Source organism: Perna viridis, chromosome 2 (assembly GCF_037379345.1).
Source record: "Perna viridis isolate PV_CMFRI_1.1 ecotype Kerala chromosome 2, ASM3737934v1, whole genome shotgun sequence".
Classification (NCBI taxonomy): Eukaryota; Metazoa; Mollusca; class Bivalvia; order Mytilida; family Mytilidae; genus Perna; species Perna viridis.
This window is the reverse complement of record NC_142446.1, coordinates 35,731,506-35,755,752: the sequence shown is the minus strand read 5'-3', so window position 1 is coordinate 35,755,752 and position 24,247 is coordinate 35,731,506. Positions and strand designations below refer to the sequence as shown.

Here is a 24,247-nt window from a genome sequence, read left to right as displayed (position 1 = left end):
GACCTTTGACTATAGGGCATGGTAAGAGGTCCTTGGCTTGTGTAGTACATTTAGTTACACATAAGTCATATTGTCAGGATTTTTAAGTCTGCTGGATTTTCTAAAAAGTACATTAATATATTAATGTTTACAATTATTCAATTTTAAGTTTTCTATGATGGTCAATCCATTATTGGAAAGCAATTTCCTCTCCACATGTATATGCATTGAATTATGAGGTTCAAAGTATTCAAAGAAAATGTAGTGATATCAAAATTTGAAACACGAAATGAAAAAGAACAACTAATGAAAGAAAATGGAACTTAAAAAGCTGATGATGAATTAACAGAATTTGTTAATTTAAGTGCATGTGAAATACGGTAATCATGTTATATTTCATGGTTGCTATTTTTTGTGGATTCTGTCAATTGAACATATTTGCAGGTATTAATTTTTTTTGTTTTTAAAAATAATCAGTGTTATATATTGATACATATCATTTTCATGAGTATTAGCTTGGTCCCATATAGATAGTTGACTTAGGTTCTGCCACATGTGTCAAAAAACCATATAGCTAAGTAAGTCAATCATCTTAATATGACAAATTGAATGACTTTGAGATGGCCAACTCAATTTCAGGGATCCTGATTTTACCCCAAGACAGGTCATTGATATTCAACCCTTAGAAACCCCAGAAGTTATTCTTGAATTTTACTAAAAAGTTTGAAAAAAGTAACAAAACAATTGAAAAACAGGATGTTTTTATGATGTATTTGTCTAGGTTAGGTTAAAAATCAATCATTTTCATGACTAGCTTACATCAAAACACAAAGCTAACAACTCTTTAATTACAATACATCATTGAGTAATTCAGGCTTGATTACTCATACATATGTAGAACTCATTCCAATACTGTTCCTGAGAAGATAATGACTGAGTTCCACGAGACGAGGTTATTTTTAAACCTAGACATAACTAATTTTTCTAATAGCATCCCAACAAGTTTTGCCGGTTTATAATATCGGTGAAATATCGGTGAATTTGTCTACTGAGCTTGTAAGTTACGTGATTCATTTGGCTGTAAGGTGACAGGACTAATCCAGGTCTTTGATACTGTCTGGAATAAATCATGTCTGGTCGCTAGGGGTTGATGATGTCATGAAGGTAGATTGCTCCTGTGAACTTACCTTTATGTTTATGACAATAGCTGATGGCTTTATGATGGGATTATTGTGTTCGTGTCACCGATGATGAGGTAATGATAATTGGATACTTCTTAAGTCTGTTTGATTGCTGCAGCTGTAATTACAATGCACAAGAAAAAAAATTAGTGACTCACAGCCTGGTGCTTAAAATACCTTCACATGCAAGAGTTCCTGAAACTCTGTCAAGAGGTATAGGCATACTATAGATTCCAGAAATGCATGAAATAGTATGAATACCATGCTAAAATAGATGGTTGATTGTCGAAAACTCTTTCTATAATTGTAATTACAGCATAACAGATAAAAATGATTTGAGTCGTGTCTGGTTTGAAAATTGATTGTTGCCAAAAATTACGTAGTGATTCATTTTAATTCTCTACTTCTCATTTGTGGTAATGCTCATAACTCTTTCTATGGTTTTGCATGTGAATTGGAGTACATATGCTTGTACCTGAAGGCCCTCTTTATTGTTATGGGATCTATTGAGTTGTGACTAGCATTCCTTTCAAAATGTACTTTCATGCTGCGTAAATGCATGCTACAGATTTATATCAAAATTAAACATTATTTTTCGATCAATCCCGATATCCTGCGTCTGGGATAAAAGTACAAATAGCATGTTATCTTTTGTGTTTGTGGTTAGAAGGAGAGTTTTGCTGAAAGCTCTGTTTTGATTGTTCAATAAAGCATTGGTTCTATACTGTGTCATCCAGTTGAATCTCTCTGTGTTTTTCTGCATGTCAGTCAGATTTCTAATGTGTATTTTTAATGCTTGATTTATTTTCTTTTTTATTATTCAAGGATAAATGTGTCTGGTTTTGTATAGAGTGCCAAGTAATGCATGGGTTGTGAGGGTTTTGTTGGACTTGAAACATCAGCATGTTTGAATTAGTTCTGTTTTGAGTATTCCCAAAGTATTACATTTTTGCAAAAGAAGTTTCACTCTCATATTGTACAGATCTTTTGTACTATTTCAGATAGTTTAATTTTACAACATTTGACAATTACTTTCCACATCAACCAGTCCTTAACCTTATCTTACAACATCATCCCAACCTTTTACTCTCACTTATTATAACCTTTATGGAAACTTAGTTGGATCTTACACCTAATAATATTGGTATACAGGGTAACAAATTGTCTATTGATTGAGAACCTATACATGCACATTAATTTAAATCATCTTGTCACTTCAAATCTGAAGATATTAAAGGACTGAAATATTAAACAGAGAGGTGTTAGATTATACTACTCTAAAGTGTTGATTTGATATATTCAGAAATAAGTCTAAGATCAATGATCCTTTTCATAAAGCTCATTTAAAATTTCATATATCAACACTTTATAATCAAGATAAAGTTGCTTGTTGACAGTGGCCCAGATTAGGAAGTGTTCACATGTAAACTGCTGTCGTGTGATCTTGGACTCTATCTGTCTGGCAGATCTCATTGTACAAGCTAATATTTTGTATCATGGATGATTAAATGAATTTGTGCATTAAATGCATGGTTTAGGAACTTTCAAATTTTACCATTCTTTATGTTTGGTTCCAATGCAAATTAAGAAATCTTATATAAAAATGACTTTAGGCTCTTATGTCTTTACTTTTGTACTAAGATTTAAACACAGCAACATATTTCTAATTGTTCTTTATGAGTTAATGGAAGTAGAAATTGATTGAATTCACTTGGGTGAAAGTTTTGAGGTCTTGGTCTTTTTTCCAGGTTAGCTGTAGATGGTTGTTCTTAAACCAAATCAGGACTGTAGAATTCATATCTCCAGTTATCCATGGAAAATCAGACTTCATGCTTTAAAGTTTCATAGGTCAATTTATTGATGAGAAAGTGAGTTCTCTTGCAAAAACCCCATCAGAAGAATCAAAAGTACATCAAAATGGAAGGATGTAAAAGATTGAAATTCTGCCTGAAATAGGTTATAATCTATTTTAAGATCAGTGAAGATTTGTATGTAAACAGCTAGAAAAATTAAAGTCAACAAACTTAAGAGTGAAAAAAAAATCAGATAGAATCTTCAGTACCATGATGTTCATGTCTCTTTTTGAAGTAATTTTGAAAAGCATGTACAAATTTCTTCGAAAATTAGAGAAAAGATCTAATTTTTACATGATTACATGATTTTCACAAGTAAGTGAACTCAGTGTCACATGAAATGTACAAGGAGATATTTTAACCCAGTAATTAAGACATAACCATCTATTTTGCCATGTACTTGATAAATTACATAATGTCTATTTTTAAAAAATACCATTTTGTCTACTTTTCTAATTTATAGTAAAATACTACTGAGGGGAAAAAAAGGTCACCATTGAAACAGTGTTAGAAATGACTAGGTGATAGGCGGTATTGTTATGCATGTGTAAAACAAAGAACGTGAACTTTAAATGTTATCGGGACAGTTGATGACAAAATGCATAATCGTATGATTTTCTGCATGAGTTTCTTTTATCAAGTCAGGTCATTCATCTTATTTGACCTTTGGGTAATCAGTTAAATACACTTTACCTGATGTTTGTTAATTTGCCTCATCAAAGATTTACACCTGTTCATTACAGGTATGCCTCAGGTAAGACTCCATCAATCACATAGTAGTTAGCCCTGTCTAGACTGTAGGTTTCATTGGGAGGACTGAGAAATCCAATACTTCTGGGCAATTTATCTTACCAACTGCAAATTAGTCTGTTGCCTTGCTGGACATAATATAGGATGGAAATACACAAAATATGATTTATTTACTCCTTAAGAATCACTTTGATGTTGTGGTGATTTATTAAATTGCATTGAAGCTGTCAAAATCATAATGACTAACCTGCCTTTGAAGTTGAATGACCTTTTGCTGTGACCTTGGTTTTGATAAGTTTCATATTGCTCTTTTAATGTCAAAAAGTAACTGGAGAATGGTGGAGTATATATAAACTTCACAACTCTCACTGTTGAAAACCTGAATTGATAAACTTGTCCCTTTCAGGAAGATTGTTTGATATACCACGGTATGTGAAAATCTTCAAGTAGCAGTTAAAAGTGGTGCTAGATGTTCTATATTGACATAGAGGGACTGTCAACTGCATGGTACTGGTTAGTCACTCAAATGTAAATACACCAGGAATCAAGAAATTTAGATCTGTATATGTCTGTGCTAAATAGCCAGCTGCTGAAAAGTATCTGATGTTATATTTTATAATGAATAATTGGGGTGACATCCTTATTAGACTTATAAATAGACATGCCCATTTCAAGAGGACATTTACATGAAAATATATGCAAATATTGAAAAAAGAAAACAGTATGAGATCGCAATGCCTGACCACCTATCAACTGTATTTTATTTCTTTCTCTCAATGACCTCTTGATTATTCGGGAGCAACCACCTCATAATGAACTTTGAAAATAGTTTTCTGGTTGCAATATACACTTTCTTCACTGTCTGTATTTGAAATACAATCAAGTATAAAAATCCAAATGAAAAGGGATAGGACCATAGAAAATTTTGTCTGAAAATATTCATTTAAATATGAATTTTACAATGATTTTCCTGCGTCAATTTTATTCTTTCTCCAGTTAAAGAATTGATCATAAAAGGATGAACTTTCCTATTAAATAACCTGAAAAGGGACAACAACCTTTTAAACTATTTTGATAATAAAACATGTCCATTTTTGGTTGAAATTTACACAGCCATATCAAGTGCTAGATCATCTTTACAGTTTGGTGTAATATTAATTTGGATGTTCTTCAATTATTTAAAAATAGGTTCAGTTTAAAAAAAAATGATGCATTGAAGTTAACACTATTAATTAAGCTATGTCAAAAGTTGGCATTAAACTTTCAGTGCTTACTGTGATATTATTGAAGTAGAAAATTGGAATTTAGTACAGAGAAAATATAAACTATATTTTGTACGATTTTTATGTCTTTTAAATACTTAAAAGTACGAGTTTATAGCTGCACATGTGATGATCCCTTGATCTGTCAGTGTAAATTTTATGATTATCTTTGCTGTTATGATTATTGATTATACTGATAAATTAAGAAGCATCACTTTAATGAAGATGCAAAAAATTGTCCCCTTTTTGATTCATTTGTAAAGCTGGAAATAGCTAATGTGGCAATGCTCTTGGTGCATTTGTTATGTTCAACTTTATTTCTGTTTTATACCTATTTGATGTATATCAATCAGGTAGGTAATTTTAGAAATTTTTAGGTAATCTGGGGAAAATGCTGACATTTATGTTTTTCCTTCCTGAGATACTTCATATCTAGTACAATAAAGTCCTTTAAAGAAATTTGTTTTAAATGGAAATTTTGATAAGATTTATTTTTAAAAAGATGCTTTAAAAGACCAGAACAAAATGCCAGTTAAGTAAATGTCTCATCTACTACAATTTGAATTTGCCCAAAATTTCATCAATTGAAATATAAAAAAAAGATTGATTTTGCAGATGCATTTCACACCTACATGATCTTTTTTTATCAATACTCCTACAGCCAAACAAAAGATCCAACTTGAATATTCAATATCTATAAGTGTTGATCAGAGGGATGTGCATTAACATAATAGGAAACTGATTTGTTGAAGACAGATGTTTCCCGAAAGGTAACACCAAATTTAATTGACCTCCCCCCTATTTTGTGTTAATACGATATAAGGGTGTACTTAACTACTCATGTGCAAGGTGCATTGGTTGAAAAAAAGGGGGACAGTCCTTGTAAAGGCAGTTGAAACAACTTTCGTGTTGGTAGAATGTAAAAAAAAAAATTTAAACAGATATGATGTGCATTTATGTTGTTCCATGTTTAGTTTGCAGACAATGTATAAATGTTGACTACAGATAAATACAAATGTATTATAAAAGTTATACATTTATATCTGCATTAAATATGTATTTTGCCTTTTGTGGACTTGTAATGTAGTTGACTAATGTATAGGATGGAGACAGACTGTAGTATTGCTTTTAATATTTATATTGATAAGCAATAAAGGGTTATTAAAGTGCAGAGTTATGAATACAAGCCTGGGGATATAGCTCCCTAATAGGAAATCGTGGTTTTTTTTCCCCAATATACATATGTGTTATTGATCACATGTGCAGCCAGACAAAAGATCAGTTCACAATTTCTGTTGATGGACTATAAAGATAGTGTTGATTCAGCGACTGTCCATGTTCAATTATACTTTGATATAAACTATCAATACAAACTCTTCAACAGCTTGCAACCATATTAAAAGAAGGAACGTGTCACCTGATGGTGGAAAAAATGCAGAAAATTTTAGACCATGAATCACTCACAAGAATAAAATATGTTTTTTTTTTCTGTGGCTATAATACTGTTATACTGCAATAAGGAGATTTCCAAGCTGCAGCTTAACAGCATTAGTGATTGTTCATATGAGGACACTTTGATTTTATTTGGGATAAATTAATGGACTTTTTTGCAGTAAGTTATTGTAAATGTGTTTGCGTGAAAATATAAAATAATTCAAATTTATTTAATATCAGATTGTAAGGAGTTTGATTTTTAATTGATAATCGTTTTGAAAACTGAAAGTATAGATACTGAAAATATAGTGTTATAAATATCTCCTACATTACATTTAATTTATACAATTTTGTTCGCATTATTTGTAAGCCTATCAAATTAAATTAGATTTGAATAAACTTAGCTTTAAATGTGCCTTATTCATAGTTATCTGTAAATGGATATGAACAAGTATTGTGCACTTTTATCAACTTTAAAAATCACTTTAAGACATGAGTCATAACTCTCAAGGACGATCACAAGCGATATTTCGTTGATAAATATCCGGTGATATCCACTAATATCAGAGTCAATTTTTAGGTTGTGCCAAACATGCACTTGCTCTGTTTGGCGTGTTTGTTAAATGTTGACGTGATGGGATGAGTTAATTTCATTTGTTTAATTTTCTCATAGGTTGGGAGTGTGTTGCATCAGAAACTGAGAAAGGCTATCATACAAAGATATTTTCCCCTCTTTTATTTGTGTTGTCTTATTGAATGGTATTAAATGTATTACTTTACTTAAATGATAAAGTTATGAAGTATTAGTACCAGAAACATCCCCTTTTTTTATGGTTATACACTTTGTGACCTCAAGTTTCGAAATACATGTATAGGACGCCCCTGACATTATTTTATAACAGATGAACCAGTTTGATTTAAAACATCATGGATCCACCAAATTTGGTTTGATAAATCCATAGGTTGAGAAGTAATTGTAATGAATTGAAGACCTACAAACAGTGCCAGTTTATACAAGTGTCGGTTTGATTAGACAGATTCTCCTTTTACCTTCTTGAAAGCCTGTATCTACTTTAATCCAAAGGAATTCTGTCCAATACAGTAAATCATTCTACCAACCATGCAGCTGATCAATGGAAAACAAATATTTATCATTAATAATTGATGTGTGTATTATTGAAATTGCACAACATGAAATATTCAAAAGGAAAGGTCATTTGGGGTTAGGAGAGTTAATCCTGCATAACCTTAAATGAACTCCCTGTGGATAAAAAATTGTCTGGCATTAGGGTCTATTAATAGTCCATAGAATTGCACAGGTAGACAATTTTTACCTGATTCTGTTCCTTGACTAAATGTGGACGAGCTCTTCAAACAGGAAATATAAAGATAAAATTGTAAACGGTGTTTGTTTAGTCGCTGAAAATGTTTACCTTTGAATGAGGGAGTGGTTTATTATGCGAGATGAGATGAGTGGGACACAAAATGTAAATTTCAGGGTCGAGACTTTTTTTAATTTAAATCTCAAAGTTTGTGGTTGTGATTTATATCTGTGACGGAAGCCATTTTGTTTCTGAGGGATTTTCCTTTAGTCGAAGATATATCCTGATAGCGAATTGGATTTATTTTTTCATAAAGACATCAGAAAACATGGCTGCTTGTTACGAAAGGATATGTTTATGTATCCATTGTCACAGGTGAAACGAAAGGTAAAATTCTTAGTCATTTACATGACGACACGTAGAAATCGATCATCAAGGAAGATGTAAATTAAGAAATTAATGTTCTATTTCTTTTGTTGTCTGAAAATATTTCTGTTAAAAGATTTTTATGTGTGTCTATGTCAATAACTTAGTGAAGTTTCATAAAAAATTTGATAGGATGAAGAAGAATATATTTTGTAGGTAAGATTTTTTTAAAATTTAAATTTCAAACGAAAGTTTTTAGATTGATGTGCAGTGCTAGCTGCTAACTCTCAATCTGACAAGGTTTTTGTTAATATTATGGTAATCCTGGAAGTTCAATTTTTATCAGTATTCATGTTTAAAAAAGAAAATGTTGCTTGTGGTCAGACCCATATGCGGTGAAAAATATACTTTCTTTACAATTTTTTTCTCAAGCTGAAATGAATGTTAAGAAATATCCTGTCTGAACAATTTCTGTTGTGATAATAATAAAGGTAATGGCATTCAGTAACTATGAATTATTAATCTGTTAAATAGTAGCATAATTTTTACTTTTTTTTTACATCAAAATTGTGTTACTTCATATTATAAAAGCATTTTAGGGATAAGCAATATCTCTTAAAAATTTCGAAATAATTTTCTGAAGAAAAATAGGATTGCAATTGCTTCAGTACATGTTGTTTTATGATGACATTGTGTCTTTTTTTATGATATGCTGCATAACCATATTGCTATTAATTTTCAACCTACTAAGCACTAACAAGAAAAGAGCCCAAAAAATACTTCAAATTACTCTGGGAATGTTGAGCATATAAAGGATTTATTCATTATCATAGATTAAAGAATTGTTGTAGGAAAATAGCTGAAAAAGGGTCATGATTGTCTTTAAAGTCAGAGGTTACAGTTCAAAGAGGTTGAGCGGTTACTTGACCCCATGTTTCTAAGCACTATATCTGGAGGTATCAGATGTTTACTATTATTGATTTTTGAATTCTTCAGACATCCATTCCTTGAGGGCTTCTAATTTTTAGCGAGAAAAAGGAGTTATATTCTATATTTTTATGTCCTTAATTTTCCCATAAATGGAAGCAACTAATACAGTGAGTACGCTGAAACCTTTGATCTTGGCAAAAAAAATTATGGTAAAAACATCTGTCGACATCCATATTAAAAAGATATGATTGATAAAAATTGCTATCTTCTCAATTTTATCTTTTAAACCCAGGAGAACACTAAATCATCTGTTATTATTAGGTTATAATTTTCCAGGTATATTGAGTTTTATCTTATTGACCATTGTCAGGTTAACTCATTGACCCTCAATGAAGTGTCTCTATAGATTATAGGGATTATGTGCAGTGACTTTGCCTGTGGACATTGTTATGGCGTTTATGGGAAAATAGGATTTTTAAATATGGTGACAAGACTGCGGTCAGGTTGATGAACTTGTTCTCTGAATGATCGGCAGATGGGGCATTATGGATAATTTACCTGTGGTTATTTATCATTGTTTGCTGTAATTTTTTAGTATGGGATGTAAAAGAGGTTTGTTTTAATGTTTGCTTTTTTCATGGTTTTTTTTTGTTGATATTAGTTGCATGTGGTTTTTTGAAGGATTATTTGTGTTTTTCATAGTTATGGTACATTGTTCTATTAGTTTTAATGGATTATTCTGTACAATCATTTGTACATGGTTTACCATCTATGGATGTCTTCAAAGATTTGATATTTGAATCATTATCCAATCTGTATGGAATAACTGTTTAGGATTATATCGCTGAGCGTTAAGGTAAAAATCTTCAAAAAAGTTAATCATGTTGTTAAGGTGTTGGGTTTTCTGCAAGGATTTTAAAGATGCATACAAAGAAGAATTATAAATTTGTAAATTTAACTTCTCTTTTTCTTTAATACTGACATTATGGAATAGTGATGTCTAAAAGATTATATTTTTAGTGCAAGTTGCAGTGATATTTTTACCTTGACCCTTACCAAGGATACCTCTCTTTTATGTACATGGAGTTTTTAGGTTAGTCTGTACTTTAGGGTTATGATTTCAGTTTAAACAAATAGTGACATGGGCATGTCATCAGTAATTAAATATAGACCTAGTGCACTGCATATTAAGGCTAATATACAAGTGTTTTAAAGCTTAAGTTCATATGTAAATATGAATGCAGTGACAATGAACACACCCTTGGAGGATATGTACCATGTACAATGACATCTTGTCTAACAACCAGTCATAATTTTGATCTTTCTCTGTCACTTCAAGTCGAACTGATTCATATTTGAAAAATAATTGAGTCAATCTTTCTTTTCTAGTAAAGTAAGAGAAAGTACTGGTATTTAGTTGTCAGTAATATCATCCAAAAGAACTTTATAGTAATATAAGAATGGTCAGTATTTGGGTTTTTATGTACATAATTAGTCAATTATTGCTTATTAATCAGTAAATGGTAGGAGTAGCTGATGGTAAAATGCTTGGAGGCTGACGCCAACTCAAAGAGTTGAAACATAATATAACACTCCCTCCCCCTTTTTTCCATGCCAAGAAAAAAGCAGCTATTTTCATAACAAATCCATCAAACATTTAGACACAATGATGCTTGGTTTACATGAAGGAATGCAAGGAGTGCAGACCTTCACTGTTTCTCTATATTTTGGCAATCCTGTATTGACATTAGTGTTCAGTGCATGCAGCTCTTGTCTTAAAGTACATCTTCATCAGTACAACTCTTGATTTGAGGCTTCTACAATGAGATATTCTCATTAAAGTCACATTACATAGCGATTTAGAGGATGCTGCACATGCATCAATGTCCAGAATGTATATTAGGTCTACTTGTGTTGACTTATATGTACTGGTTTTCCATAATTCATGTCTTGGTCTTAATCTTTTTGATTTAAATACAGTTGCGCAATTTCTGTGGTGTGGATGAATTTAGTAAGGTACTTAAAGAATACATATAATTTATTACTCTTGTATCATGACCAATTTTCTGCCTCATAGACCACAGTTAGAAATAGTAGCCTGCCTGCCAGTCTGAGACTGGCTATTTTTTGGCAGGGCTGGCTAATTTTAGCAAAAATCTATATAGCCATATAGTAAATGTATTGAAAAATTGTATTCACGACTGGCTAGAATTTGAGTGAGTTTCCTATCTTGCGGCTCATTTTTAGGATGCAACTAAGTCTTTTTCACTTATGTTGAAGACAAGCTATACTACTTTCATCATCATAGTAGCTTTTCAGGATAGCCTGCATTCTTTTAAGTATCAGTCCATATAAAATTCAGACACTGTCTATGGTAAGGTGATTCATGGTATAGGAAAACCCATGGATCAGACGATGCTTTTTTGGTCTACTTATGGTATTTTTTTATGTGAGAGTAGTCCTTTCTGTATTTAGATCTGTACTTTTAAGAAAACTTCACTTTAACTACCTACTAAAATCAACCAAATCAAACTTAATCAAGAACCATAATTCTTGCAAAGTGATAATTGCATGTACAATCTATATAAACTTTATCTCAAAAGCTCAATACCCAAATCAAAAATTGAGACTAGACAAGAAATAAAACTGAATACAGTGGGTCTTTGACATGCATGAATCACTTTCTGTCTGATTTTTATGAAGACAGATACTTAAACAAAGTTGTTAATAGTCTGTTTTGACATTGAACGCTTTTTAGAAAGTTGGTGAAGTTATTTGTGTGAAACAAAACTTATTGGTTTTCAGTGTGGAAAATAAGTTTTATTTTTTCACCAAATCCAACTGATGTCTACCTTCAACCATTGATTTATCAGTTTATGATTAGGCTGATACCAATTTATGGTCTCATATCATGACATTAAAATGACCCCTTGTTAAAGGTCACATCATATTGTAGAAGTTTGTCATTTGACTTTAATGGTCATACAAACATTCAATATTGATTCAGTCCAATGTGAAATCTGATTGTCTGAGCTCGAGTTTAAACATCTGGCTGAAGAGGTTTGAGTCATGGGGATGTCAGTTTCGATAAGGACTTTTTCAGTGTCTATGGTAGTCTTGTACAGTGTTGAAATTCATTAATTAATAAGAGGGCTTTTGCTTTGACTATTTGTTTCTGAACAGACTTTAATGAAACCTGGTGGATTCATTTAATATAAATAATTTCAATAAATGTTGTTGAGGAAAATTTCATGTGTTTGAATACAGAAATAAAAAAAATAATATCCTTGAAAATGCCATGTCTCTAAATATTAGCATTCTGTAACTTTATCTGTCTTAATGGTAAAGAATGAAATAAGATTTGTTGTATCTGTCAGTCTTGTATATTTTACTGCATCGAAAAGTTAGAAATAGAAAATGGATGTGCACTGAATAATTTTACAATTAATGGCCTTTATACCATTCTCGCAATAGGATCTCACTTTCTAAGGACTGTTCCTTGACACGACCAATGAGCCGGATATAATTGAGGACATCTTTTCTATCTCGTTCAATTGGAGTGCATTACGATGTCACATCATGCACAATAAACAGACTGGTCTTAAAAGCAAACAAATTGAAGTTTCCTGTGGCAGACTTCATTTATTTCTAGTTGTTTAAGGTCAAAGATGTGAGATTATGGCTAAAAGGACTTGTATTTGGAAACCATATTGAATTTGTCTAAGATGCTCAAAGCTAAGTTAAAACTATAAGTTTATTTTGTGGCAGTTTTGTAACCTTGGTAAACTTTCAAACACAAAAATGGGAGTGTTGTAAAAATCTTTGATTTAAGAAAATGGAATGTTGTATAGTTCTTCGATTTAAGACAATGGGAGTGTTGTAAAGATCGTCGATTTAAGAAAATGGGACGTTTCTCTTCTCTTCATTTATTCCGTTGACAGTTGTGGTTTGTTGTTATTAAATATATTGTCTATGTTATTATTAATCTTCACTTATAAACTTTGAAAAAAAAAAAAAAAAAACCTGAAAAATAAACAAACAAAAACAAAACAAATATAATAATGCATATATCACTAATTAGCTATTTTTGTAAAAAAAAAAAAAAAAACAAGAAAAGGATGTAGTATATATTATCCTCCAAATTCACTGTAATATGTGATGACAATATATACTTATCCTTTTCTTAAAACCTCACGATTCTGGCATCACATGGGAAGCATTTGACATGCTCATGCACCTGCGAAAGAGATTAGGTAACAAATACCTGTACATGTACTTGATTAACAAATCAAAGCTCATTAACTTGAGTTGATGAGGCATTGATTTAAAGGTCTAATTATTAAGATGTGATTGGAGGTGACAGGCCTTTGATGATATCACCCATGATTGTTTGAGGCTCAGACAATTGTTGGAGGGCACTGATCTTATCTGAGCTCCCCAGTCTGCACCCATGGTGGCTTTGGCTAAGGGTTGCTACAAAATGTGCTGTAGAAATTCAATGACCCTAAAACTTAGCTTTCTAGTGGAGCTGGCCAGTTTTCTAGTCAACTGTTATAATGTATTATACCCATGCAATCAAAATATTTGAGGGGTTTCAGGACTTCCATGCATATCTATTGGTCTGCTTGCAGCCTTGAGGAGTTTCAGGACTTCCATGTATATCTATTTGTCTGTTTGCAGCCTTGAGGGGTTTCAGGATTTCCATGTATATCTGTTGGTCTGTTTGCAGCCTCCGTAATGCAATAAATCCACCTGTTTTAACATATGTCACTTCTGGTTCAATAAAATGTTGTGTTAAATTCTAGAAATTAATTCCAGTTTTTCTGGTGTTCCTTAAAGTGTGTGTTTTTTCTCCCTAACCTTTGACTTATAATGAGGTCTAGCTTCAGACTATGTCATCTTTGACCGTAAATAGCTGAGACAATTTGTTTAAGGCAAAGGATCTTGTCTATTGGTAACATTGTCACTGTCTGATGTTTTCTTGGCCTTGAATCAGAAGTTTTGTTATTTGCATTGTGTGTACAGATGCTGGAAATGCAAAGTAAAACCTGTCAAAATTGACCTTTCTTTGGGCAATTTTTGTTATTTCACTTGGGTTTTTTTTTTTTAATTTACAGAGATGGGTTGAAACAGATATAAAATGTTCTTTGGTTTACTCAGTAAAATTTGTGTTAATGTTGAAGACTAAAGTAACCTGCTGTTTTGTATTGCCATATAAGTTCAATATTCTAATTGTCAGAGCAGGCAGTTCCTAACATTTAATTAAGTAAACCTAACAGTATAATGACATGTTTATTTACTCTGAAATTGAAGTTGCTAACATTAGCTGTTCTTTAATAGTTTTTAATGCATTTTAAGTAGTACTAAGTGTGATGTTTTTTTTCCCTGTAGTCTCTGGAAACATCATTAATTAACCCAAATAATGAATTTTTATCAGGTTTGATAGAGATAAAATTCCTTAAAAACTCTTTTGGAATAGGAGTAGTTCCCTATTTCTGAACTTTGAACTTAATCCAGCATGATGAAATCTTTTTTGTGTAAATTCCATGTGAGGTGACCTAAACTATTATGCTATTCTCGTCCAGCAAATTTTTGTTGTAAAATTTGTATTAAAGGACATTTATTTCTTTTCAGAATCTGTTATCCCCAGTTTTTTCACCAGTATAATGTATTTTGATTTGAGCTCTGCAAATGTATTATTTAGATAGAAATTACTGGAGATCATTTTTTAAGTTAAAATAAGCTGTTAATCTTCACCTATAAAATATCACATGTATGAAAGAGTTAAGATACCAGAACTTCTTATGAAAAAAAAACCTTAGTGTTATATCTATTTATAGTTGATATGTCAGTAAACCTACTGGTAATACAAACCTTAATACGATGTTAAGAGAAAACCTGTTGACACTTTCATCTATCCAGAGATTATCCCTCAATTTCTCATTGATCATAGCAGTAAAAGAATTACAAGAAGTTAAGGGAAGTCACATATTAGTGATTTAAGAAAAGGGTGGTTTTATGAATAAAATATGCAAATTTTTCGTAACAGGTTTTCTACCTCAGTGGCAAGTAAGTTACAAAGCTTGTCAAGCTATGCATGTTTTATCGATCTTTCAGTATAGTCCAGCAGTGGTGCATTTTGATTTAAAACAGATTGAACCAATGTCTAAAAAGAGGCAGCCCACTTGTTGAATATTGGTAGTTTCTCGGAAATGGTGGTGACGGATCAAGGGAAGATAATTTGAGACGTGACTCATCTTTTCGTTTTTCTTTTCTCTGGTTCCTTTGTTATGAGGATGACACATGTTTGTTGTTTCGGAATTGATGATTGCAGTTGGTGAAATTATGTAATGTGTACGTAAAAAAGGCTTTTCTCTAAAACCGCAAGGTAATGTTGAAATAGATTGTTATGTTTGTTTTAAGGAAAATTTATATGCAAATTGGGAACATGCTACATGAGTATCAAGCATGACATATCAAGGTGCGCCAAGATTTTAAGTTCAGGTATGGATTTTAATCTTATTCAAAATGATTTATGTGAAATAGACAAAAAATGTGAGTATTTCAAGAGTTACATATATATATATAAAATAAAATACTTGAGAAGATGTTCAATTACATTTGAGATTTGAGATTTGAATCCCTTTTGCTTATATTCACCAGATTTATATGCCATTTGATTTCAATTAGGAGTTGTTTATCTCTCCCACAAAAGAACTCGTCCATCAAGGGAGATAATAAGCTTGGGTTGGTTTGGAATGATGTATGGTGTTGGTAACAGACAGTTACATTTCTCCTACCTATTTTTATCAGATGTTGCTCAACTTCTTTCACTAATGAAAGTTGACAGAAACTATCCATTGTTCTGGGAGCTACAAGGAAATGTTTGATGATATCATTGTCTTCTTGCATTCTCTGGATGTCTTTGCATATGGCGTCTTTTGCCAAGAAAGAGAGTTTCGTTTTTATTGTTATCAACAGTTTCTCATTGTGCTTGCGTGTTGATGCAGTTCAAAACTTCAGTTCCATTGAATGAAAGTTGTTACTTTTTTTTGTGAATCATAGTTCAGGATCTCTTTTTTATTTCTTACTTTATTGGTGAGTTTAGATTGTTTCTTGGGTTCTTTTTTACTCAATATTTTCGTTATAAATTGTACTTAGAAAATAGATATATTTTTGGTGATATTGTATGACATGATAAAATCTTAAGGTGATATGCAAGGTCTTACATGTATAGAATTCCTAGAAACTGAAACAAAGACCACATTAATCTTCTTTTATTTGTGTACTTCATGTCTGAATATGACTACTTGAAGAAAGAGGAAGTGAAGTCAATGTGTTTTTGTAACTTTTAAAGTTAAACATCATTCTTAACTTCCTTGTGTAACATGATGTCCTGTTGGTAGTAGCAGTGATCGCTATTGTACTGTTTTATTTGGGTCATCATTATTCATACTACAATATTAATGGGTGTTGGATGGAAATACCTGAACAGAGACTATTTTCGTTGGTTTTATTTTCCTCATACTTTATAAATATGGTTGTTTGCAATTTGAACTCTGTTCTGAAGTTGTTCTTGAGAGAGAAGGTCAGTATCCTATGGATATGTATGATATATCAAGTTTTGGAGATATTTTGAATTTTAGGAAAACTGGTTTGTATCTATATAATAGATGGCTGTATTTGTTTAATACTTTACTTATATTTTTTTGCCAGGAAAGATTATTTCATATGTGTCTTTTTTTTTCTATTTTCAGAGAAACAAGTAACTGTTGGAGACAGAACAACATCATTTCATAAAACCATAAACCATAGTCATTGCCATAGTAACCAAAACCAATCATCTCCATAGAAACCATATTGGATAGTGCTATAAACCGTTACCATAGAAACCTGACCTGTGATCTTTTGTGTTAAACACATGTGGAAGTTCTTGTGATCAAATTTTAAGAATTTTTTGTACTAAGTGTTGAGTAGTTTTTTAATGATATTTGTAGGTGTGAGTTTACCCTAAGTCTTTCAACGTTACTTTCTACCAAGAAGAAGAACTTTTTTTTTTCATACCACGTTATTTCATATTAAAGTGTTATGGCCATGGTGAATAATACAATGGTCAATTTAGCTGGCGTCAGTCCGGCAATTGGAACTATCCTTCCAAACAATGTTAAAGACTCTCGATGGCTGACGTTAGAAGTTTGCCGAGAGTTTCAGAGAAACAAATGTACGCGGCCGGACACAGAGTGCAAGTTTGCTCACCCACCACCCCACGTTGAAGTTCAGAATGGCCGAGTTACAGCCTGTTTTGATTCCATTAAGGTGAGTGCCAAATATTTAGCTCTATTTTAACTATAGTTTTAGTTTTGAACGTTACTTGAGTTGTTTGTGGAAGATGTCTCTGTAGACTTGTATATGAAAATCATTTTATGCTTTATTACTTCCATGTTAAAATTTGGGTTCTTCAGAATTTTGCAATTATCTTCCAAGTTAATGCTATTTTCATCATTGACCTTTCATTATGTAGTCTCTCAAGTAATTTTTTTAAAGAACTTTCTTTATATAACTGGTTTATAACTTTACTATTAGTTTACTTTCATAAGGTCTAAAGGTAGACCTAAATCTTCAGGTAGAAAGAGTCTAGGCTCCATTAATGTATGTACTTTCCAAACTTATTGATTCTGTATTATGGTTAGTGCAATTGTTCATGAAACATGTAAACTGGACCTAACTTAAAATATGAAGATGTGTTTCCAATATTATACAATTACTAAGTCAGTGACAGTGAGACAGAAATATACTTTGTTCATTATGTCATACTGAAATATCGTGCTAAAAAATTGCTAAGCTTCGACTGCAGGAACTTGGCATAATATGGAGGGTAATAATGTCTTCCTACTAGCAGATGTTGAGGTCACATACATGCAGTGCTAAAACGATGTCACATGTTTTCATACTGTACTTATAATGAGTTTCTTGATTAAGTTGGTTAATTACAAATTTTGTTTTTGTTTGTCAAGGTCTCAGTTAACAAATAGCATTCTACATTACATGGATTTATGCTTAATTATAAGAGTGTGCATGTCTGCCTGCACCTTGAAGTCATTTTGGTACTAATTTCGGAAGATGAAAATTTTACCCATTATTAATTATGTGCAGCTTAATTGATTCTATCTCATTCCTGGCAACTTCCAAGTCTTCTCTGTTTAAAATGGTGAAAAAGAGATATTCTGTGTAAGTGACAGTTAAGAATGACTCTTTTCTAGAAGTTCGTAGAAGCTATTGTTATAAAAAAAACCTTTATTTCAGAAATTCTGGAAACCTTAAGGCTCAAGTTGAATCTAATTTGTTCATGTCAATAAAAAAAAGTCTGCTTATTGTTTTTATTGTTCTATTCGCATTAATGAAATGAACCTAATTCGGTCAATACATACAGCCCTGTCTGTGCAATAAACTACAATAGTCCTTCCATTTCTACAATTTTCACCCCTGCAGACGTCTGCTGTGGTAATGAGAAGTCTGATATCCGTCACAAATTGGATTTAGAGCCCAACTTACTGAATATTTTATTTTAGTCTTTTTATTGAATAAAACTTGAGACACTTTGTTCCATAAATGTATTTTAGAAATAAAACAGCCAACAAATTTAATAATTTCCCGGAATTGATGTAACGGAGGCGACATAAACTGTATGCTACTAAAAAGGTCTCCTACCGTTTTACGATTTATTTGACAGCATGTTCTCTTTATTTGTGCTTTATTGACGTACCATAATGAACAAAATTAATCTGTATTAGGCATTATAATAACCATTCTGTAATGAAATAATTTCACTGTCCTAGAAGTTATTCTGTTATGATTTAATTATCTGGCTCTGTAGCAACTACATGCCTACATGTTTTGACTGTGTATCTTGGTAGCATTTATGCAATTCAAAATGTCGAGTCATACATGTTATTTGGGGATTGTTTAATCAGCTATTTATGTAAATTTGTTTACATGTACTAAAGCACTTTTGTTTTGACGCCATACCATTTGTTTGATCATAAAAGTGAATGGGAGGATTCACATGGCAAAAATTATTATCTTTTCAAAACTCTTATTAGATTTTACATTATAGAGATCTATCCATGTATTTCTCTGTGTTTGTCTGTTTGAATTTAGCCTGTTCCATAGATTGAAAGATTGATTATAAACAACAATCCACAAGTTCCTTATAATGATTCTAAATGCTAAGCATGGTATTGAAAGGTTCAAGCCCATTTAGCGGCATCACATCACTTGGTAATTGTTGAATTTAACAAGAAGCTTTGGGAAAATGTATCACTCTCCCCTTTAAGCCTACAAGCCCAGTAATTAATCATAATTCATCTTCACAGAAATAGCTTTCCTTTTCAAGTTTGGATACATTACAAAAAACATTCATTTTGATAAAGTATCCACTAGTACTAGGTATATTCTGGTATGGAGGAGCTGGAAGGGTACTTTTTCTGTGATTTTTCTTCGTTCTATTTTTATTAGTTCTGTTAAGTCACCTTTTACTTGTACAAATTGAAAAATTATTATTTTATATCTGTTAACATTTAGTTAACTCTAGATACTTTTGTCCTCATTCATATTTTATGTTCCCTGATTTCTTTTAAAAGAGTCCCAATTCCCATTTTAAAGAACAAGGAAGAAGTTGTGTTTTACTAGAAAATTTCCATGTCTGCACTTATCACAGTTTCAATTAATTCTTGATCACCAAAACACACATTTGTTGAAGTTTTATCTGTCTCCCCTTTTTCCCAAATTTTCTTGTCAATAAGTAGAGCTTTTGTCTCATCAGTCTCAGAAACTAAGTACTATATCTACCATTTAACCATTTGTTGTTTTAACCTATTTTTGAAAATCCTATTAACAATGTCCTCAAGGGAGGCCACCCATGGATCATGATCAGAGCTACATGTACCTACTCCAGAAGAAAGAAGTTACTCTTTCCTACAGCTAAACATAACTTTGTAACAAAGGAAATGTAGCATCTGTCTAAATAAGCTTAGGACTACCTAGACAACCAGACAAACATAATAGTTTATTTTAACCTTTACTAATATCATAAATCAAACCTTTTCTGTATTGACACACTAGTTTTATTTGAATACATAATATTGTGACTAGTAATGTAATATTTATATGATATATATTAATATTTTTCTATATCTGTCATATTAATTTCTTCAATGTTTACATATTGACACTGATTTGTATAGGGTTTTATTGTCCCAAGGCTTTAGACTTATTTCCAATGTAGTTGGTCATCTACATTAGGAGGGTTAATGCTCTTTTTGGTATGATTTATATACTGGTATATGCGTTTTCGTTCAGTATTTTTAAGTTTTTTTGGGGGGTAATGGTGCTCACTTATACCTCTTGCTATCTCCTGAATGATTACCATGTGTTTTTCAGTAGTAAAAACTTGTAAACAAAAATGCAAACACATTAAACACAATAAGAAAAAGAATAGTTGCATCTTCAGTTTGAAGTATTTCTTGATATACATCCTTTGCAGATATGGTAATGAAAACTATGATTTGTTTTCCATCTTCTTTATTTATTTTAGAACTGGTTGAGACTGGAAAGTTTTTTTTTCTGTTGAGTATGTGTCATGTTTTTTTCACAAGCCATTAAACAAGATTGCTCTAACAAGCCTTATATTTGGTCTTGAAAAGCTTTTTGAATTATGTCCCGTTTCTTCAAAGAATTACAAAACTCCTCTTTGCATTGTGCTTCATTATTATGTGACTTTACACTGTAGCTTTGGAAAGCTTTAGCTTTGAACAAGAAATTTGTACATTTGTGATAATGGATGCTATTTTAATACAGACATGGTTTTATACAATTAATAGAACCTGACATTTTTTTTACACAAACAAAAGTGCATAGATTGTTAATGTTATTTCCTTATTTTAAGAACTAGCTAGGACAGATTTATCACTATTTTGACCTATATCTGATAGGTAAACGAAAAACTTCCTTATCAAGTCTATCAAAACTGAAAGAAGTTAGTATTTCTTTAAATACTAAGGAAAATTGTCTGTTTTCAAAATCCTTCCTCTTTAATTTTGAATAGAAGTTAATAAAGAAAGAGCTTTTTCTTAGGAAATGGAAGATTAGGATTTTAATGCTATAAGGAAACTGAAACATTGAAGACTATTTGAATTAACAACACGAGGGGGAAATAGTTCCCGCTGAAGCTTGACATATTTTTGTATTAGCACAGTTGCGTTAGGAAGTATTTTTTATTTTCTGTTTCAAGTGCAGGCTTAATGAGAATGCCCTTGCTTCCTCCTAATAAGTATTGGTACTTCATCCTGGCTTCCTTGTTAGTAATCAATGCAGTGCTCGCTAAAACATATTGGATGCTTCAAAAAGAGAGTGCCTGTTGCAAGAGTTTATTATTATTAGCCATTGCTTTGGTGTTTCTAAGAACTAGACATACTAGATGTTGATTTCTGCTCTCAGTTAATGATTAATTACTGTTTTTTTTTGGTGGTTTTTCTTTGAATAATTTTGTGTGGCCTTACCAAACTTTAAGGTTTTGTACATTTATAAATGATAATCATACACAATGTAAATGAAAACCAAGTTAAGTTTATTTTCTGAATACACACAATAAATACTTTTGTTGCATCTTAGTTTGAAAAATAGAAACATGGTGTGTCTCTTTGGGGAGGGGCATATTTATCTATACTCTCACCCACCAACCCACCTGCAATTGAAACCTGAAAATTATACTAGTAGGAAGTATTTTGGAATTGCATTGTTCATCCATTTGTTTGTTATTCTGTCCATCATTCCATTCATCTGAAATTTCCAATGTATGCAGAATTAGAAATAGTAGCCTGCCCGCCAGCCTGAGACTGGCTATTTTTTGGCAGGGCTGGCTAATTGTAGCAAAAATTTATATAGCCATATAGTAAATATATTGAAAAATTGTATTCACGACTGGCTAGAATTTGAGTGAGTTTCCTACCCAGATATATGGATTGATTTAAAATTTGGTATGTGATTTTACATATATAGGGAATACCTTGGTGTTGTCCTAAATCAACTTCCTGTTCTGATGGGGTATTTTCACTACATGTATATGGAATGGTAGGGAAAATTTTGTCACAAAAATCTTGGAACCTGCTCTATGGTTTGGTTTAACATGTGGTATGTGGCTTTCAATGAATATTTTGGTTGATTTACATATTGGAGTATACCTAACATGACAACTTCATGTTGTTTTTGGAAAAAATACTAAGCTAAAGGCTTTTTCAGATTGAAAAGCCTTTCATCCATGTCTTATTTGTTGCTGTACAATGGTTTTAGAGAGACACACCCACTATATCATGAAATAGAGAATTAACTAATGCAGTTTATCAATATTTCATGATTTCATGAGAAAATTAAATGCAGAATTTCAATTTTCCACTGTAGGGTATTTGATGTTTGTGATCAGCAGGTTCAACGAAATGGAGCACATGACACTTAAATACTAAATATATACATTATCTTTGTGTTTTATATTGCCTCAGAATACAGATGTGACATTAAACTGCACACTTTGCATTTTTAGAGTTGTTTCATTAATTCAAATTCATTAGTGTATGCATCAAGACATATATTTCCATGGAGAACTACTTATGTTAAGTTCAATGTGAGAAATTGAAAATTATTGTTAGCCTTAATTTAGAGCATCTCCATTTTTGAAAGAGGATGGGATACATTTACTTGTGGGCTTAAACATCAGATAAATAATACTCAAATTTTTTGTGGATGATTTTAATGAAAAAATCTTGGTTCCTTTCTTGTTTTTAAAGAGGGTAATGCAAAACTGTATTTTCCCACCACCATCGCCACCCACCCCTCAGATATTCTCTTTATGCCTATGAATAGATGCTTAAAGTACATCAGATTGAAGACATTGGTAATTTTAACCTTAATCATTTTTCTCTACCCTAACTTGCAACAGTTTATCTGTAAACAACTTCACAGTTAACAAAGTTGAATTTAGTGGTAAGAATTGTCATATATGGCCAAGTTATCACAAAACATTTTGAGAATTCACAAGTTGAATTTTAAGGTGGAAAATGGTCAAATCAAGTATCGTTTATCTTTTGTTATCTGAAGCTTTTTATCTGTAGTAGGAAGTTTTTGACTCAATCAGGTAGCCTCTTATGGTATAATGATTTCTCATTGAGTATAAAGGATGATTGTTCTTCACAGTATCAAATTTACTTAAAAATTGGTTTCATCATGAGTTTAAAGATTAACAGTTGAAAGCTGCCAAGATTTAAATCACTTGTCGTGTTTTTCTTTAGAAAACTGTCTTCGTTGTTTTGATATTGGCTTGAATTTATTAAGATTTGATTGTTCATCAATCTAATTATCTCCCTTGAAATTTTTCTTTAAAAAAAAATCCCGTTAATCATATTCCATGCATGAAAATATCATTATGTGATTCCAGAAGTCTTGTATCCTTGAAATTTTAAAGCACAGTGTACTATTCTTAAGACACTACTTAGATTTAGAGCAACTGGTGTGAAAATAACAATCTTGTCCTGATAAGAGGGCCACACTTGGCTGGTTTCAAGGGCAGATAACTCCAGTTGAGTGCCCAAACTCAAAAGATTAGCAGACTGAATGCAATGTATATTCAATAGATTTTTTGACTTTTTGACACATTTGTTCTTTTTAGTTTCAAATATGTAGTTAACTTCAGACATTTAATTTTAGAATTTTTTCACATGGTTTATTTTTGTCACTGGAATGTCTGAAAATTATAGGCATTTTTCTAATGACTAAGTTAGTTCCTTTAGCCCAAATAAAGTTTTACTGTGACAGAACTTCATGAAATATTGGGTGTTTTTATTTAACAATGAAGTTGGAAATCAAGAAATCCAATTCATTTGAAAACTTGTAGATTTCTAAAACAATGAGACTGTTGAAATCTATACCCAAAGATGGCTATCAAGGAGACAATATGTGTAATTATTGTCTTTAGCGACTTTTCTGTCATTTCTCCTCCAAATATTTCAGTCACAAACACTGTGGATAGTAGCTACAGATAATGCAATTATTGTTCACCAGAAGAAAATTGGAAATGTATAATTTTCCTTGGTTCAAATCAAAGCAATTCTAATGATGCACCA

General features: G+C 31.7%; 1 protein-coding gene across 30 annotated transcripts in view; it reads left to right on the top strand.

The window, feature by feature from the left end:
* LOC148624830 (muscleblind-like protein 1) overlaps window positions 1-24,247 on the top strand; it is a 134,068-nt gene that overhangs the window by 61,735 nt on the left and 48,086 nt on the right. For 15 of the 30 annotated variants that reach the window (XR_015919786.1, XM_088567769.1, XM_088567768.1 and 12 more), the window contains one exon: window positions 16,835-17,393. Coding sequence is in view for 29 of the 30 variants with exons in the window: in XM_088567769.1 (XP_088423895.1) it covers window positions 17,166-17,393 (228 nt within the window). In the remaining variant the exon portion in view is untranslated. Of the gene's footprint in view, window positions 1-1,061; window positions 1,235-4,169; window positions 4,292-6,491; window positions 6,638-7,793; window positions 8,169-8,224; window positions 8,364-9,665; window positions 9,690-9,760; window positions 15,466-15,491; window positions 15,633-15,694; window positions 16,176-16,280; window positions 16,666-16,834; window positions 17,394-24,247 lie in introns of those variants that run through there. The other 15 variants (XM_088567773.1, XM_088567772.1, XM_088567779.1 and 12 more) reach the window with 14 other exon arrangements.